Consider the following 16,498-nt stretch of genomic DNA (forward strand, 5'->3'; position numbering starts at 1 on the left):
CAGAAGATATAAGTTTAAGGTGAGGGACAAGTGGTTTAGAGGAGATCTGATGAAATTAAATTTCACCCAGAGGGTGGTAGAAATAGGAAACCTGTTGACTGAGAGGGTGGTGGTGACGGGTATTCATCAATATTTAAGAAGCATCTGGATAAACACTTAAAATGCTGAAAATGTGTTGCTGGTTAAAGCGCAGCAGGTCAGGCAGCATCCAAGGAACAGGAAATTCGAAGTTTCGGGCACAAGCCCTTCATCAGGAATGAGGAAAGTGTGTCCAGCAGGCTAAGATAAAAGGTAGGGAGGATGCCAGAGTATAGTAGACTATGGGCCTAGTTCAGGTAGATGGTATTAGTGTAGTTTCGTCAGGCCAAATGTGGTAAGGTGAGGGCCTGTTTCTATGCTGTATGCCTCTGTCATTGATTTAATTCTGCTTAATCTCCAGGTAAAGCCTGTTTTGAAAACCCAGTTGGCAATCTAGTCTGGTTCCAGAATATTCATGTAACTTGTCGATCAGTACAATTGAATTCTGGCCACTTGTATTACACAAGTGACAGTTGGAGTCCCAGCAGCACGTTGATGTGTATAGATGAGTAAATGATGCTTCTAGATTTTGCAGCATTATTGATTTCCTGTCTAATATCTGTCTTGGGTACTGATATACTTTCTATATAGCTAACCGTGCAAGGACTAAAATGCTGTTTGTTGTGTAGTTTGCTAAGCTGTATCACTCCATTTGTTCTGTGAACATTGTAGCATAGGACCACATCATTACCAATTGATAATTAGTTTGATTCAGTTTTACACTCTGTGGAACAAAAATTAACATTGTAATTCCAGCATAAAGTATCAAAGCTATTGTAATTTTCCTCATTTTTATGACTATACATTAGTTCCCATTTAGATCTGCCTTCTTTTGACCAGAGGTGTTCTATAGCAACGTTGCAGCTGTAACAGCCATACAATAACTACTTCATATTTATGAAAAATATATTAGGTGTAAATTTCCCTTGTTGCTTGCTAATACTTCAGTTGAGTTGCCATTTTTGCGATGAAAATTACTTCAAGTAATCATAGAATCTCTAAGTGAGCCTAATACAGATTTTATCTTCTCGTGATGCCTGCTAAGCCTTAGATTTGCTTGTCTAAATTACAAGCAGTATATTTTTTCTGTTTTATAGAAAGTTTTTTAACTGAACTGATTGAGCAATAGGTTGAGGCTTTATTTGATTATTCAACTCCTTAAAATTACAATATTGTTGTAGATTGTAAGAAAGCCAGGACAGTGTCTAGTTACCATTGTATTTATGTCCTAGATGTCTCAAGGAGCAGTGTCGTGTCTGGTCCAACTGTTAGGATGGACTATGTTGAAGTGGGCTGGGGAGCTGATACGCTGGGTTGGTTAGTGGGCACTGGTGAAGTGCTGAGGGTTGGAGAGCAAATGATTTTTTTTTCTCCTGTGAACGAGCTGTCACCTTCCTGAGTTGACATCTCCCCAATCCCAGTAATCTATCAAAGGGCACATTGTTAGAATGCTTGACATCCTTAAAATGCTTTTGTACATGATAATCCATTCCAATGAAGATATCAGCCTGAGCTTTCACAGCACAGGGGTTCAGGCTTTGAGTGCCTGCTGCTTGTGATAAAATAGAAGTTGAGACATCAATCCTGAAGATGACGTGGACAGGTTGGGCCTACAAGTATGTGAATACTGGAAAGGATAGGCTACAAACTCTCTTCTCCAGTTCCTTTATTATTACACACTTCCTTTCTGCCAGTGTACCCAAGGCACTTTTTATATTTGTCTGTAGACAGCCCATCAAAGTCCTCTGGAGTGGTAACCCTGTGTGACCTCTAAACTGGCTTCAGCCTTTTATCCTGGCCAGTTATGCACAATGGCTCAGCCCTTCCTGAATATGCCTCTCATCTGTCCCTGAAGTTATGCCCAGTGTTAGTCTCCGCACTGGTGGCTGTGTCAATGAAATCAAGTTCAAGCTGTTAAGTACCAGAGGTTAAAATGCTGATTAGACAGAGTCCAGTTAATACTATTCCAATCCATTTTATTTCTAGAGCCTATCCCACCTACTCCAGGAACACCAATTACTTCCTCACCATTTTTATAAATGTAGATCTCATCAAATTAACCATTTAATTAATAACCACTTATCCTACCTGTGCACTATTTCCATTTGATCTCTGGCATCTGACCAGACCCTATGAGATAACTTTTATTTATTCTGTTGTTGTACATTAGTTAATGCGAAAACAAAGCAAAAAAAAAATGCAAAATGTATTGGCCTTGATGTTCTGGTAGCCAGGCAGTCACTCAAACAATGCAGATTAGAATAGTGTCTCAGGACTATATGGAATTCAAGGTGTAGCAGACTCCATAGGAATTGCCGGGGAAGTTGAAGATTCTGATAGACAGTTCCCCTGCATCTGGAACCCTCTTGGAAATCTAATTCGGAGGGTTCTACTTCAGTCAAGCCAATAGTTCTGAAGGAAAGGTTAGATGAGGTTTTTGATCAGCTAACTACTGGGCCCGCCATCGCTGGGATTCCAGGCTTGGTGCCATGCCGCCGCTGAGAGTCCCGATCCACACTGCCCCTCTGACAACACTTCAGCTGTGAAGATGAAAAAAGGAAAAAGATGTAAAGTACACAGAAAACTGTACTACTGAACTGGAGCGGCCAGTCTCCCACAAGTGGCTCCTTCTGTGTTGGCACCATCCTGGGTTAGACTTCTGCACTAGGGAAAACTTGGTTTTCACATCCTCTGCATTTCTGAAAGAGGCAGAGTCAAAATTCATTGTTACAAATGTGGAGCTCAATAATAAGCTTCTTCATCTAAAGAAAATGTGGAGTGACAACTTGTCTCTGTTTGCTGTTCCTCCATACATCTGACCGTTATATTTCTGCTACAGTCTTTTTAGTATACAGTAAATTTCCAAATGTCCTCTTTTCCGGTAATTCTAATAGCTTCTTAGAATGTGTTCCTTTTTAAAAACAAAAGTGAGCCATTTGCTACTATAATCCACTTCAATTTGAGATTTTAAAAATTCTCCTGTTTTAAAACTGCTTTAATGATTTTTTTTGTCACTCATGCAATTCATTGAATATGTATTATCAGTGTGGCACTCAATGGATATTGCTACTGAATACCTTTTTAGAATCATTTCCAATGCTGATAGAAAATCAGGTAAGAACAAATTACTGCAGATGCTGAAATCCGTTCTGAAAACAAAACATGTTGGGTCAGGCAGCATCCATGAAAACAAAGCGAGCTAATGTTCAGAGCTAGGTTATTCTAAATCAGGTGGAAAACCATCCTATCCACATCCTCAACAAACAAATTTTTGCCACAGTGATATGTTTTACTACTCTTCTCTTCTATTCAGTTTCCCAGACTAAAGGGAAATACTTATCTCCCCTTCTCTCAAAATAAAAAGAACCTACTACTCTCCCGCGCTTGAGAACCCATCAGAGATTTGAATAAGAAGCATCGTATTTCTGACAATTCCCAAGACGCGTTATTGTTTCTTTTTGTTTCAAATTTTTCCGAATAATTATCATCTGACTTGGAACTCTACTTGTTGTCCGCAGCCCGTTAAGAACTCAAAACTCTCATCTGCCTAGCATGGTTGCCCAGCCAATTAGACTTTGCAATTCCTTCCTTTCAGTTTTGATGTCCTGCAGTATCTTTTTCTGAAGCCCATGTTGACTCACAGCAAAGGGACCAACATATTCCAAATATGCTTCCCTTGCTCTTGCAGGACAAGGGTAGTGAACAACAGCAGCAGGAGCTACCTAAAGGGAGATGGCTTAAGCCTACACATCCCTAACTGTATCCTCCCACTCCACTCTCACTCTGAAATGATGTAATTTCATTCCTATTTTTATTAGCTCTTATTGTGAAAATTGTTACTCTCACCATTGTGGTTGCAAATGTTAAACTGCCCTTTTTCTGTTCATAACATACTTTGTTGGTAAAGCAAAACTTGGCAATGATAGAAAATTGTCGTGGACCTGATGGTTTGGTTTATCACATCCGTTGATTCATTTATCCCATCAAATTTCAATTTCTGCAAATGGTTCCGTTTTATGTTGATCAATGATCGTAAAAACAGTTGCCTGGCAGTTTATCTATCTTCATCCAGTGAAACTAGCTACTGCCGATTATGTGGAGAATAATACAGCCCAAAACGTAATAGTAAGGCAATAATTCAGTCATGGGCTGAACAATTTCACCATGCATGAGAGTGAAAACTGAGTTTAGAATATTGCCTTCAGCTGTTGTTATTTGTGATATGTACCTTTTCCAAAGTGACCTACTTTGCTAGTTGTCTAACTTTTTTCAGACCATGCCTATGATTTTGTGTTCTGCATCTGTACCCTTCCACTCTCATTCGTTTGGCCGAACTGGTCCTCACCCTTAATTTCTTCTTCGAATCCTCCCACTTCCTCCAGACCAAAGGGGTAGCCATGGGCACACCTATGGGCCCCAGCTATGCCTGTCTCTTTGTTGGCTACGTAGAACAGTCGATCTTCCGTAATTACACCGGCACCACTCCCCACCTCTTCCTCCACTACATTGATGACTGCATTGGCGCCACCTCGTGCTCCCGCGAGGAGGTTGAGCAATTCATCAACTTCACCAACACATTCCACCCTGACCTTAAATTTACCTGGACCATCTCTGACATCTCCCTCCCCTTCCTGGACCTCTCCATCTCCATTAATGACGACCGACATGACAATGACATTTTTTACAAACTCACCAATTCCCACAGCTTCCTAGATTACACCTCTTCCCACCCTCCATCTTGCAAAAATGCCATCCCGTATTCCCAATTCCTCCACCTCCGCCGTATCTGCTCCCAGGAGGACCAGTTCCACCGCAGAATACACCAGATGGCCCCCCTCCTTTAGAGACCGCAGTTTCCCTTCCCACATGGTTAAAGATGCCCTCCAATGCATCTCATCCACATCCCGCTCCTCCACCCTCAGACCCCACCCCTCCAACCGTAACAAGGACAGAATGCTCCTGGTGATCACCTTTCACTCTACAAACCTTCGCATAAACCAAATCATCCGCTGACATTTCCGCCACCTCCAAAAAGACCCCACCACCAGGGATATATTTCCCTCCCCACCCCTTTCCGCCTTCCACAAAGACCGTTCCCTCCGTGACTACCTGGTCAGGTCCACGCCCCCCTTCAACCCACCCTCCCATCCTGGCACCTTCCCCTGCCACCGCAGGAATTGCAAAACCTGCGCCCACACCTCTTCCCTTCCCTCCATCCAAGACCCTAAAGGAGCCTTCCACATCCATCAAAGTTTTACCTGCATATCCACTAATATCATTTATTGTATCCATTGCTCCCGGTGCGGTCTCCTCTACATTGGGGAGACTGGACTCCTCCTAGCAGAGCGCTTTAGGGGACATCTCCGGGACACCTGCACCAATCAACCACACTGCCCCGTGGCCCAACATTTCAACTCCCCCTCCCACTCTGCCGAGGAATGGACGTCCTGGGCCTCCTTCACCACCGCTCCCTCACCACCAGACGCCTGGAGGAAGAACGCCTCATCTTCCACCTCGGAACACTTCAACTCCAGGGCATCAATGTGGACTTCAACAGTTTCCTCATTTCCCTTTCCCCCACCTCCCCCTAGTTCCAACCTTCCAGCTCAGCACTGACCCCATGACTTGTCCTACCTGCCTATCTGCTTTTCCACCTATCCACGCCACCCTCCCCCCCCCGCCCCCGACCTCTCACCTTCATCCCCTCCCCCACTCACCCATTGTACTCTATGCTACTCTCTCCCCACCCCACCCTCCTCTAGCTTATCTCTCCACGCTTCAGGCTCACTGCCTTTATTCCTGATGAAGGGCTTTTGCCCAAAACATCGATTTTACTGCTCCTCGGATGCTGCCAGAACTGCTGTGCTCTTCCAGCACCACTAATCCCGAATCTGGTTTCCAGCATCTGCAGTCATTGTTTTTACCCTCTGTACATGACAGTCTAGCTCACTTTGTCATAGCTAGCTTGAAAGTAAGCATTGTTCTCAGTGTGAGAAGACTACATGCAGTTAACAAAAATTAAAACAAGGTGAAACAAGGTACTTGCATGTTGAAGTGCCATGTAACATGTCTTTTTGTGATGTTTGTTGCTACAGTGAGTTGCTCTGAAGGACTAATTTCTTGTCATGCCATAGCTTCCAAAGTAGTGTTCACAAGTGGGCATTCAAGGTGCCTATTTCTGTCCATGTGCAATCTCATTTCTACGCTTGTCAATATGTGATGGCTTGAAAGCATTTATTTGTGTCTTTTCAGTTGTAAGTTGAGATACTTTACAATGATGTTTAGCTTTAACTTTATTAAGCGAATGAAAAGTTGAGCTATATTTGGTTTGGTTGGGGTTTGTTGGAAATCGCTACTGTAAGGGAAAGTAGCCATATTGGCCTGGTCAAAAGGCCACAGTTTATAGTCTTATGGTTGTTTTTGTTCCTCAAACTAATTTATGTTCAGGCTAACAAATGTGGAAATGTATTTGAATTAAAATGCTTTTATGCAAAGTCACAGCTATGTTTGCATTGACTTAATTTTATAAAGAACAAAGCGAGTTAAGCACAGGAACAGGCCCTTTAGCACCCCAAGACCACACTGACACATGATGCCTTTCTAAACAAAGCATCTCCTGCCTCTACACAGTCCGATTCCCTAAATTCCCTGACTATTCATACATCTATCAAGATGCCTCTTAAACATTGTTATTGTATTTGCCTCCACACCTCCTCTCACAGCACATTCCAGGCATTTAACATCCTCTGTGTAACATCTCCATCAAACATTCCCCCCTCTTACCTATGTCCCTAGACATTGACATTTCTACCCTGAGGAAAAGATTCTGACTATCCATTCTATCCATGCCTCTTGTAATTCTGTAAACTTCTATCAGATCAGCTGTCATCCTTCAATGTTCAAGGGAAAACAGACTAAGTTTGCCAATCATTCCTCAAAGTTAGTACCCCCTAAACCAGGCAAAATGTTGCTAAACAATTTTTGTACCCTCTCAAAAGTTTCCACATCCTTCTGATTGTACAGTTCTGGTTGCCGCACTCAATAATCCAAATATGGCTTAACTAAATTTCTAAACAGCTGCAACATGACCTACCAGTTTTTCTTTTAGTCTATGCCCTGACTGGTGAAGGCAAGTATGCCTTCATCTTCTCAAAACACGCCGCCTTGATCATTTTAAACACTTGTGTTGCCACTTTCAGGGAACTCTGGACCCGTATGCCTAGATCCCTCTGTATGTTGATGCTACTGAAGGATTCTGCCATTTACAGTATACTTCCTTCATGCATTAGATTTCCCAAAATGTGTCACCTTGCATTTGTCAGGATTAAATCCATCTGCCATTTCTACATCCTGCTGTATTCTCTGACCATCCTCCTCACTATCCATAGCTTTCCCAATCTTTGTGTGTTTGCAAACTTACTGGTCAGGTCACCTCCATTCTCCTCCAGATCATGTATAAACATTGCAAACAGCAGGGATCCTGGTACTGATCCCTGTGGAACACCACTGGTCACAGATATCCAGTAAAAATAACACCCTTCTACCAGTACTCTCTGACTTCTATCTTCTGACACAGATCTTAGGTGACTTCACCTTTTGTATCAGCCTGCCGTGAGGGACCTTGTTAAGATCTCACTATGGTCCATGTAGCCAACATCTACTGCCCTGCCCTCACCAATCACCTTAATCACTTACTCAAAAAACTCAATCAAGTTTGTGATACATGACCTTCCCGAACAAAGTCATAGTGCCTATCGCTATTTTTCATATTTTTCCAAATGTGAGTAAATCCTATCCTTAAGAATCTCCTCCAATAATTCCCCTATCACGGGTGTAAGTCTCAGCAGCCTGTAATTTCCAAAAGAATAACATTGGCTATTCTCCAATCCTGTAGAACCTTTGCTGTGACTAAAGCGGATACAAAGATATTCAACCAAACCCCCAGCAATTTCCTCGTCTGCCTCCTTCCACGTTCTGGGATAGATCCTATCAGGTCCTGCAGACTTGTTTATTTTAATGCTTTTCAAAAACCCAATGCCACCTTTTTTATATTGACCTACCCTAGAATGCCATACCCCTCCCTAGACTCGCCATCTCCTATGTCCTTCTCCTTTGTGAATGCTGATGCCAAGAATTTGTTAATGATCATGCCCAGTTTCTCCAGCTCCACACATAAATTCCCTCCTTTGTATTGACTGGATTTCTCCCTTTTTGTTTTAACTTCCAATAGTACACTTTGGGAACAGGCCAGATTCAAAATACTGACAAGGAGTGGATAATTTGAGAAAAGATCATTGTTGGGCAATCTATTCTGACAGACATGGAAAAATCTGGGTCACTGTAACTACAGTGGTCTGTAATATAAATGAAATACAAATGAACTGAGCCTACCCGATCTATAACAGTTACCAGGAAAATTGTTCTAACATTCTTGCATGGTCTTAATCCTTATCACTGAATGTACTAGGCATTCTCTTTGTAGTTTGTATCCTCCGTGTAAAGCATCCAGATACGGAGTCTTATTCAAGTTGGAAAACTCATGTGCTCAAACAGTTACTGATTGTGTGCTCAGCTGAATTGAGAATAGCTTCCAACCTTGATCGTTTACTACAGGCAAAATAATAAAAGGTTACTGCAGGTTAGTCAGTATGCTGGTAAATTACAGAATCGATATATTATTTGCTGAAAACCCTTGAAGCGAGCCTTTGGATTTGAGCTGAGAAGGCTTTTCTCATTTATGCACAGGGAGTACTCCAGCGTCCAGTATTTGGTGTCAATCTCTAAAAAGCAGTTAGGAAATCTCCAGATGTCAGTTGAGGAAATCAATCTCATGGAATCCTCACTGTTTAATAGTTTGCAGATTTAAGAGTATCTGGGAAGCAGAGACATGATACGTTGTAAAATTGCACAATGAATAAAGGGAGTGCAATTATTATTTATATCTGTCTGTCAAGCTGATGAAAAATAGATTGTTTTATACATTTACACATGTCTGCCATATGACCTTGGACAGGATTGTTACAGCACAGCAAGTGTCCATTCAGCCCATCGTGAATGCACCAGTTCTCTAAATGAGCAACTGTCTTAATACTGTTCTCCGACCTTCTCCTTGCTCATTGTTTCTTGGAATAGATGGGGAAAGTCATTATCTTTGTTCAGATCTTCCATTTTCTGTTTACAACCTAGACTGTTCGGATAACTTGCTGCTAGTGTTGGACTTCTGGCTGTTAAGCTGACAGTTTATGACTTATTTTTGAAAGCAGACAACAAAATGTGATTATCAAGTTCAGAGTCATTTTTTGAAACAAAAGATGCCATTTATTGAACTAGAATAACTTATTGATCAGGATGTTGCAAGGAATGAAGGATTTGAAGTATAAGTAGAGGCTGGATAGGCTGGGATGACTTTCACTGGAGCATAGGAGATTAAGGGGTGATCTTATAGAAGTTTATAAAATCATGAGCATAGATAAGGTGAAGAGCGGGTGTCTTTTCCTGAGGGTGAGGATTTTAAGACTAGGAGCAATTTTTTGAAGAGAGGAGAAACCCTTTTGACTTTTTAAAATCAGTTTTTTTTTACACAGTGGTTTGTGTTTGGAATGAACTTCAGAGGTAATGGTGGATGTGGTACAGTTACAACATGTAAGAGACTTTTAGATAAGTGCATGAATAAGAAATGTTTAAAGGGGCATGGGCCAAGCGCAGGCAGGTGCGACTAGTTCAGTTTGGGATCATGTTTGGCATGGACTGGTTGTACTGAGCAGTCTGTTTCCATGCTATATGACTATAACAGCCAGATAAATGCTGCGGTGACGAGAGCAGATCAGGGGCTAAGAATTCTGCAATGAGTAACTTACCTTCTGACTTCCCAAAATCTATCCTCCATCTACAAGACACATGTCTGGAGTGCGAAGGAGTATTTCCACTTGTTGGAGCTGCAATCATCTAGACAACACTCAAGATGCCAGGAGAAAGTAGCCACTTTCATTGGCACTTCATCCATCACTTCCAGCATTGACTGTTCAGGCAACACACAGTGACAACCGTGTGCACCATCTACAAGATTTACTGCAGCAAGTTGGTTATTCTCCTTCAGCAGCACTTTCCAACCCCCAATCTGCATCATCCAGAAGAACAGGGGGCGAATGTATGGAAACACAACCACCTATGCAATCCACTCCAAACCACTTATAATCCTGACTTGGAAATATATTACTCATTGTCACTGGGTCAAAATTCTCAAACTCCTTTTCTTAACAGCACTGAGTACCAACCATCTCATGCCACCTCCCCGTTTCCCCCCCAACCCCAAAACCCAACCCCCAACTAACATATTGATGTTAAATTTGTCTCATTCATTGAATGTAATTCCATCAGCTATGCTATACTGTAGAGTGATGTAATGTAGAAATGTGGAGTGATCTGAGTGACCTAATCATGAAATATAGCTTTCCTAATTACTTCCTGTACCTAAATGTTAACACAACTATATTGTTTATTGCAAAGGGAATTCAATACAAAAGGTATGTTTCAATTCTGCAGGGTTTTAGTGATATCCGATGTGAAGTACTGTGCGCTGTATTGGTTTCCCTTATTTAAGAAAGACTGCAAATCTGTTAGATTAGGTTGCGGAAGATATCACTGGACTTGTACTTGGTATGGACCGGTTACCTTATGAGGGAGGTTGTTCAGGCCCAGATTGCAAGTCTTGGAGTTCTCTCTCTCGCTCTCTCTCGCTCTCTCTCTCTCTTCTCCCCCCCCAGTAGTAGGCTTGCCAACTTTAAGGTCATTTAAATGGTCATTGGATCGACATGTCGATAAAAAGGGAAAAGTGTAAGTTCTGATGGGCTTCAGGTTAGTTTTACGGGTAGGTGCAACATTGAGGGCCAAAGGGCTTGTACTGCGCTGTAATGGTCTATGTTCTTACTAAATAACAGGAGACTGAAGGGGCCAAGGGGACATCTTCTTTTCCTAATTGTATGCACGTCTTTAACCTTGATTTCTATGCTGGTGATAATTACCCTATATCAGTGGCACAAAATAAGATAAAATTTGCAGATTTATTGTACTTTTATTATGAAGATGATGGTATAGTTGTAAAGTCACTACACCAGTAATCCCAAGACTGAGCCTTTTCCTCTGGAGACATGGAAGTTGCTGAATCTCACTGCAGCAGCTGCTGTATTTAAATCCAATTAATAAACCAAATTGAAAACAAGTCTTAGTAATGCTGATCATGAAACTATGATCAATGTCATGAAACCTGCTCCAGTTCACTCATATCCTTTCAAGACAGAAATTTGTCCTCTTTGCTCAGTCTGGCCTGCGTGACTCATAACTGCCCTCTGAAATAGCATTCAGTTGTGGAAACTGGTGATGCCCAAAAAATTCTAGTTTTGCTGATATCAGCCATGTCCCATGAAAGGGTCTTAAACGCTTTCCACTCGCCTTGTACAATAAATGTAATTATGTGGACACATGTGGCAGCCACAGAATGCCTACAGTGCGGAAACAGGCTATTTGACCCAACAGGTCCACACCAACTCTCTGAACAGCATCCCACCCAGATTCAACACTCCCTCCACTCCTCCTCACCTCCCCCACCCTGCATTTCCTGCGGATAATCCACCTAACCTGCTCATCCCTGGACAGTGAGGGCAATTTAGCATGGCTGATCCACTTAACCTGCACATCTTTGGACTGTGGGAGGAAGCTGGAGCACCTAGAGGAAACCCACGCAGACTCGGATAATGTGCAAACTCCACAGAGGCACTTGGCTGAGGCTGAAATCAAACCTGGGTCACTTGCGCTGTGAGACAGCAATGCTAACCACTGAGCCACAGTGGCATCATTGTGTGTTGAGCAAGACCTGACCTATTTGTGTGTGGAATTTATTCGAAGTCTTACTGGTGCATGAATAATTGGTTAAGAAGCAGCATGAACTTAAAAGTTGCAAACTTGTGGTTTGACTTTCAGATACATAAAAGTAAAAGATGCACAAGTGTAGATTAGTCTATGGCATTGATAAAAGAATGATGTAAGGAACCAGAAACAGTGCAAAAAGAGCTGAGGAGGTTCACTCAGGGCTGGTGCTTGTACCTCTGCAGAAAGTTTGGCCCACGAAAGTTAACTTATTGTGAGGAATAAGATTCATCAAATTTGCAACGAAACTATTGACGAAGTCAGTGGAAACAGAGGTGACTGAGAAAGAAAGGATTTTCGTTTTATTATGAAATTAACAATTGTATTTCAAATGCCTTGTACATTAGTCAAAGAGTACTAATGTTAATTTATGTTAATAAAATTCAATTAACAAGTTGGATTGCAATTTTCAACATGTTTCCGTGCTGCACATCTCAATGACTCAGTAAATTGCTGCATTGTATGGCAAGTAACAAAAACTAATAGAACACTGATCACCAGAACAGCAAACCCACAGAGTTCGTATAAATTTTAAAGTGCATTGTTCAGATCAAGCTCTGAATACTGTTTGGATATAGAGAACTCACGGAAAAATAAAAATGCAATGAAAAGCAAAAGACAGCAGGAAAGAAAAGACAAATGCTGTTAATTAGAAACAAAAGTAGAAATTACTGGAAAAGCTCAGCAAGTTTGGCGGCATCTGTGGAGAGAAATCAATGAACGTTTCACATCAAGTAACCCTTTCTTAGAAAGATCTGAGTTCTGAGGAAGGGTCATTTGACTCTAAACATTCACTCTGATTTCTCTCCATAGATGCTGCCAGACCTGCTGAACTTTTCCAACAGATTCTACTTTTGTTTCTGAAGACTGTAGCTGTTGAAAATTTAAAATTAAAATAAAATGGTGTTAGCGTACTATAGATCAGGATCTATCTGACCAAACAGGTTCTGTCCAAATGACATTAGTCCAAAATGTTAACTCCACCCTCCTTTCTGCATTGATGCAACCTGTTCTGCTGAATGTTTCCAGCATTTTCAGTTTGAATTGGTAGGGAAAGCATGTAGTAAACAGTGACAAGACTGTTTATGAAAGCAGTCAAGTAGAAACCTCATCAAAGTATCTAAAATGTTGCTGATAACATCCTTTAGCATCTTAGCATTGAGTATATACTTGGTTAATTTACCCTTGGAATTAGATTAGACTTACAGTGTGGAAACAGGCCCTTCGGCCCAACAAGTCCACACCGACCCGCCGAAGCGCAACCCACCCATACCCCTACATTTACCCCTTACCTAACATTATGGGCAATTTTAGCTTGGCCAATTCACCTGACCCGCACATCTTTGTGACTGTGGGAGGAAACCGGAGCACCCGGAGGAAACCCACGCAGACACGGGGAGAACGTGCAAACTCCACACAGTCAGTCGCCTGAGTCGGGAATTGAACCCGGGTCTACAGGCGCTGTGAGGCAGCAGTGCTAACCACTGTGCCACCGTGCTGTATTGTATCAATAGAAATATCCTGGAGAAACTCAGCTGATCTAGCAGCATCTGTGGAGAGTAGGATTTAAAACGTTAACTCTGTGGGCTACAGTGAGAAGGCAAGTAAATGGGGTTCAGACACATATCAGCTCTGATTGAATGGTGGGACACACTCAATGGTCTGAATGGTCTAATTCTGCTCCTTTTGTATTATGGTTTTATGGTCTAATTTGGTATTCTACTAAACAGTCTGGTTTCTTGAAGCTCCTCACTGTGTTATCAAAGTCCAAGCTAATGTATGAAGTGCTGCATTGGTGTTACCAATTCAATTGGTCTCCTTCCTATCTGAAAGATGTTGTGAAAATTGAAAGGGTTCAGAAAAGATTTACAACAATGTTGTCAGGGTTGGAAGGTTTGAGCTATAGGGAGAGGCTGAACATGCTAGGGCTGTTTTCCCTGGAGCATCGGAGGCTGAGGGGTGACATTATAGAAGTTTACAAAATCATGAGCGGCATGATTAGGATAAATAGACAAAGTCTCTTCCCTGGGTGGGGGAGTCCAGAACAAGAGGACATAGGTTTAGGGTGAGGGGGGAAAGATATAAAAGAGACGTAACGGGGACAATTTTTTCACGTATGTGTACGGAATGAGCTGTCAGAGGAAGTGGTGGAGGCTGGTACAATTACAACATTTAAGTCATCTGGATGGGTCTATGGATTGGAGGGATATAGGCTGGGTGCTGGCAGGTGGGACTAGATTGGGTTGGGATATCTGGTCAGCATGGACAAGTTGGATCAAAGGGTTTGTTTCCGTGCTGTACATCTCTGTGACTCTAATTAAACATCTTCCCCACTCCAGCCATTAATATATTCTCATCTGCTCCAAATGCATCAACTTGCTCAACTGTTATATGTGGCACTTGACAAAGTAATACTAAAAAATTATCAAGGGCAGGATCTAAACATGCTAAAACTCTTTCTAATGGAAGAACGAAAACTGCTGTAGTTTTACATGGTGCCTGGTCATCCCATGAACATGACCTTTTGCTTTCCCTCAGAACTCCCTTAGTCACTGACAATGAGTACAATGAATTGTTCCCCACATTCTAATAGAAACACCTTGAACTGGAGTTCATCCTGTATCTGTAAAAATAGCTCAAATCAGCAGGTTATAAAATTAGCCGAAAGATGTTCAAATATGTTGAGCTGTAAAAGCACAGTGGCTTAGTGGTTAGCACTGTTGCCCCACAGTGCTAGGGACCCAGGTTCGATTCCTGCCTTGGGAACTGTCTGTGTGGAGTTTGCACGTTCTCCCCATGTCTGCGTGCGTTCCTTCCTGGTGCTCTGGTTTCCTCCCGCAGTCCAAAGATGTACTGGTCAGTTGAATTGGCCGTGCTAAATTGCCCATAGTGTTAGGTGTTTAGTCAGAGGGAAATGGGTCTGGGTAGGTTTCTCTTCAGAGGGTCGGTGTGGACTGGTTGGGCAGAAGGGCCAACTGTAGGGAATCTAACCTAATCTAATCTAATTTGGTCTATTGTCATTTACAGACGTAATGACAGCAACCTACAATTAAATATGTTGCAAGGCTTTTGGTGACTGAATTGTATGCAAAGCTGAGAGGAAAGGAACTCTTGCACTAAAACTCTGTACAGGAATGGTACAAAACCTCCAAAACATTGGTAGAAATCCTAGTGTAGGTTACTCCATGAAAAGTGACAGATTTGCTTAAGGCAGTGCATTCTTGGGAGCTTTAGTTTTTGTCTTGACTAACATAGTGATTTCTGGTGCAGAGATGCTGTGCAGCTTGTCTTTAATATTTAACCAAACTTATTCTTTTTGACAGGTTAAAAGTGTCTTCAATATGACAGCAAAAGAAGGAAGGAAGAGATCTGTTAGTGCTCTGGTGGTGGTTGGAAATGCAAATGGAGCTGCAGGTGAGTTCTGAGGTGAAGGAACCTGTAGGCTTAACCTTTCTATACAGATTGTCAAAAGCGAAAGCTAAAAAAGCTCTTTTACTTGGATGACCTATGGTTCTGTTAGCCTACACTTCAACTTTATGGTGGCAAATCTTATTTTGTAATCATTTTGAAACTAAATAATGTTGAAATAACTTGAATGGAACAGATTATTTGATGTTTGAGGGAATTGAAGGTGCACTGGGATGGGAAGGTATTTGCACCAAGTGCTCATGTGTGAACACGACCTTGGGAGAGCTGACACCTCCCTCCTGTCACTGCAGCACATTCAGGCCTAAACTTTCATCTGCTCAATGGTCCTTTATATGATTCCCCACATCTTAACTGCTGAATGAGGAATGGCAGGGGTTTTTCGAGATGTGCAAGGGAAAATGTATATTTCATGTGTGTGTTAAAGTGGCAGGCTATGCTCAGATGGATACCTACATTGCTTGTAGCTTGAAAATCAATTGTTGTATGAGAAGTTCAAAGAGTTGGGTTTGCAGATACTGTCATCTGCTTGCTAGCCATGGAAATGATATCAAGTACTATCTGCTCCATGGGTTTGAGTGCATGTAGCTGTGCATGCTTCCTATAGGTTAGATCCTGCTTGTCTACTACCTTGCCCTGCAGAGTGAGATACCAGTCAGTATGGCACAATGTGGCTGATGAGAGCATTACAGTTAAATTGCTAACAGTTTGTGCAGGTATAGAATTACTACATTCCAGAAAGAGGCCATTTGGCCCATCAAGTCTGCACCGAGCCACCAAAGATCATCCTGTCCCAGCCCTGTAACTCCACATTTACCATGGCTAGTCCACCTAACTTACACATCTCTGGATGCTATGGACAATTTAGCACGGCCAATCCACCTGATATGCATATCTTTGGACTGTGGGAGGAGACTGGAGCACCCAGAGGAGACCAATGCAAACATGAGGAGAATGTGTAAACTCCAATTAGTCAGAGGGTGGAATCAAACCTGGATTTGCGGCGGAGTGAGAGCATTGTGCCACCCATGTGGGAGATGAGCCGTGTAGCGTTGCTAGGTGCAGTAGGGTG

The 16,498-nt window shown here is 42.1% G+C and overlaps 1 protein-coding gene across 1 annotated transcript in view; it reads left to right on the forward strand.

The window, feature by feature from the left end:
- Positions 1-16,498, forward strand: part of mrps5 (mitochondrial ribosomal protein S5) — a 139,816-nt gene that overhangs the window by 95,026 nt on the left and 28,292 nt on the right. The window contains exon 6 of the mRNA XM_060855883.1: positions 15,324-15,414. Coding sequence (XP_060711866.1) covers positions 15,324-15,414 — 91 coding nt within the window. The remainder of the gene's footprint in view (positions 1-15,323; positions 15,415-16,498) is intronic.

This window comes from Hemiscyllium ocellatum, chromosome 3, assembly GCF_020745735.1.
Source record: "Hemiscyllium ocellatum isolate sHemOce1 chromosome 3, sHemOce1.pat.X.cur, whole genome shotgun sequence".
Lineage (NCBI taxonomy): Eukaryota > Metazoa > Chordata > Chondrichthyes > Orectolobiformes > Hemiscylliidae > Hemiscyllium > Hemiscyllium ocellatum.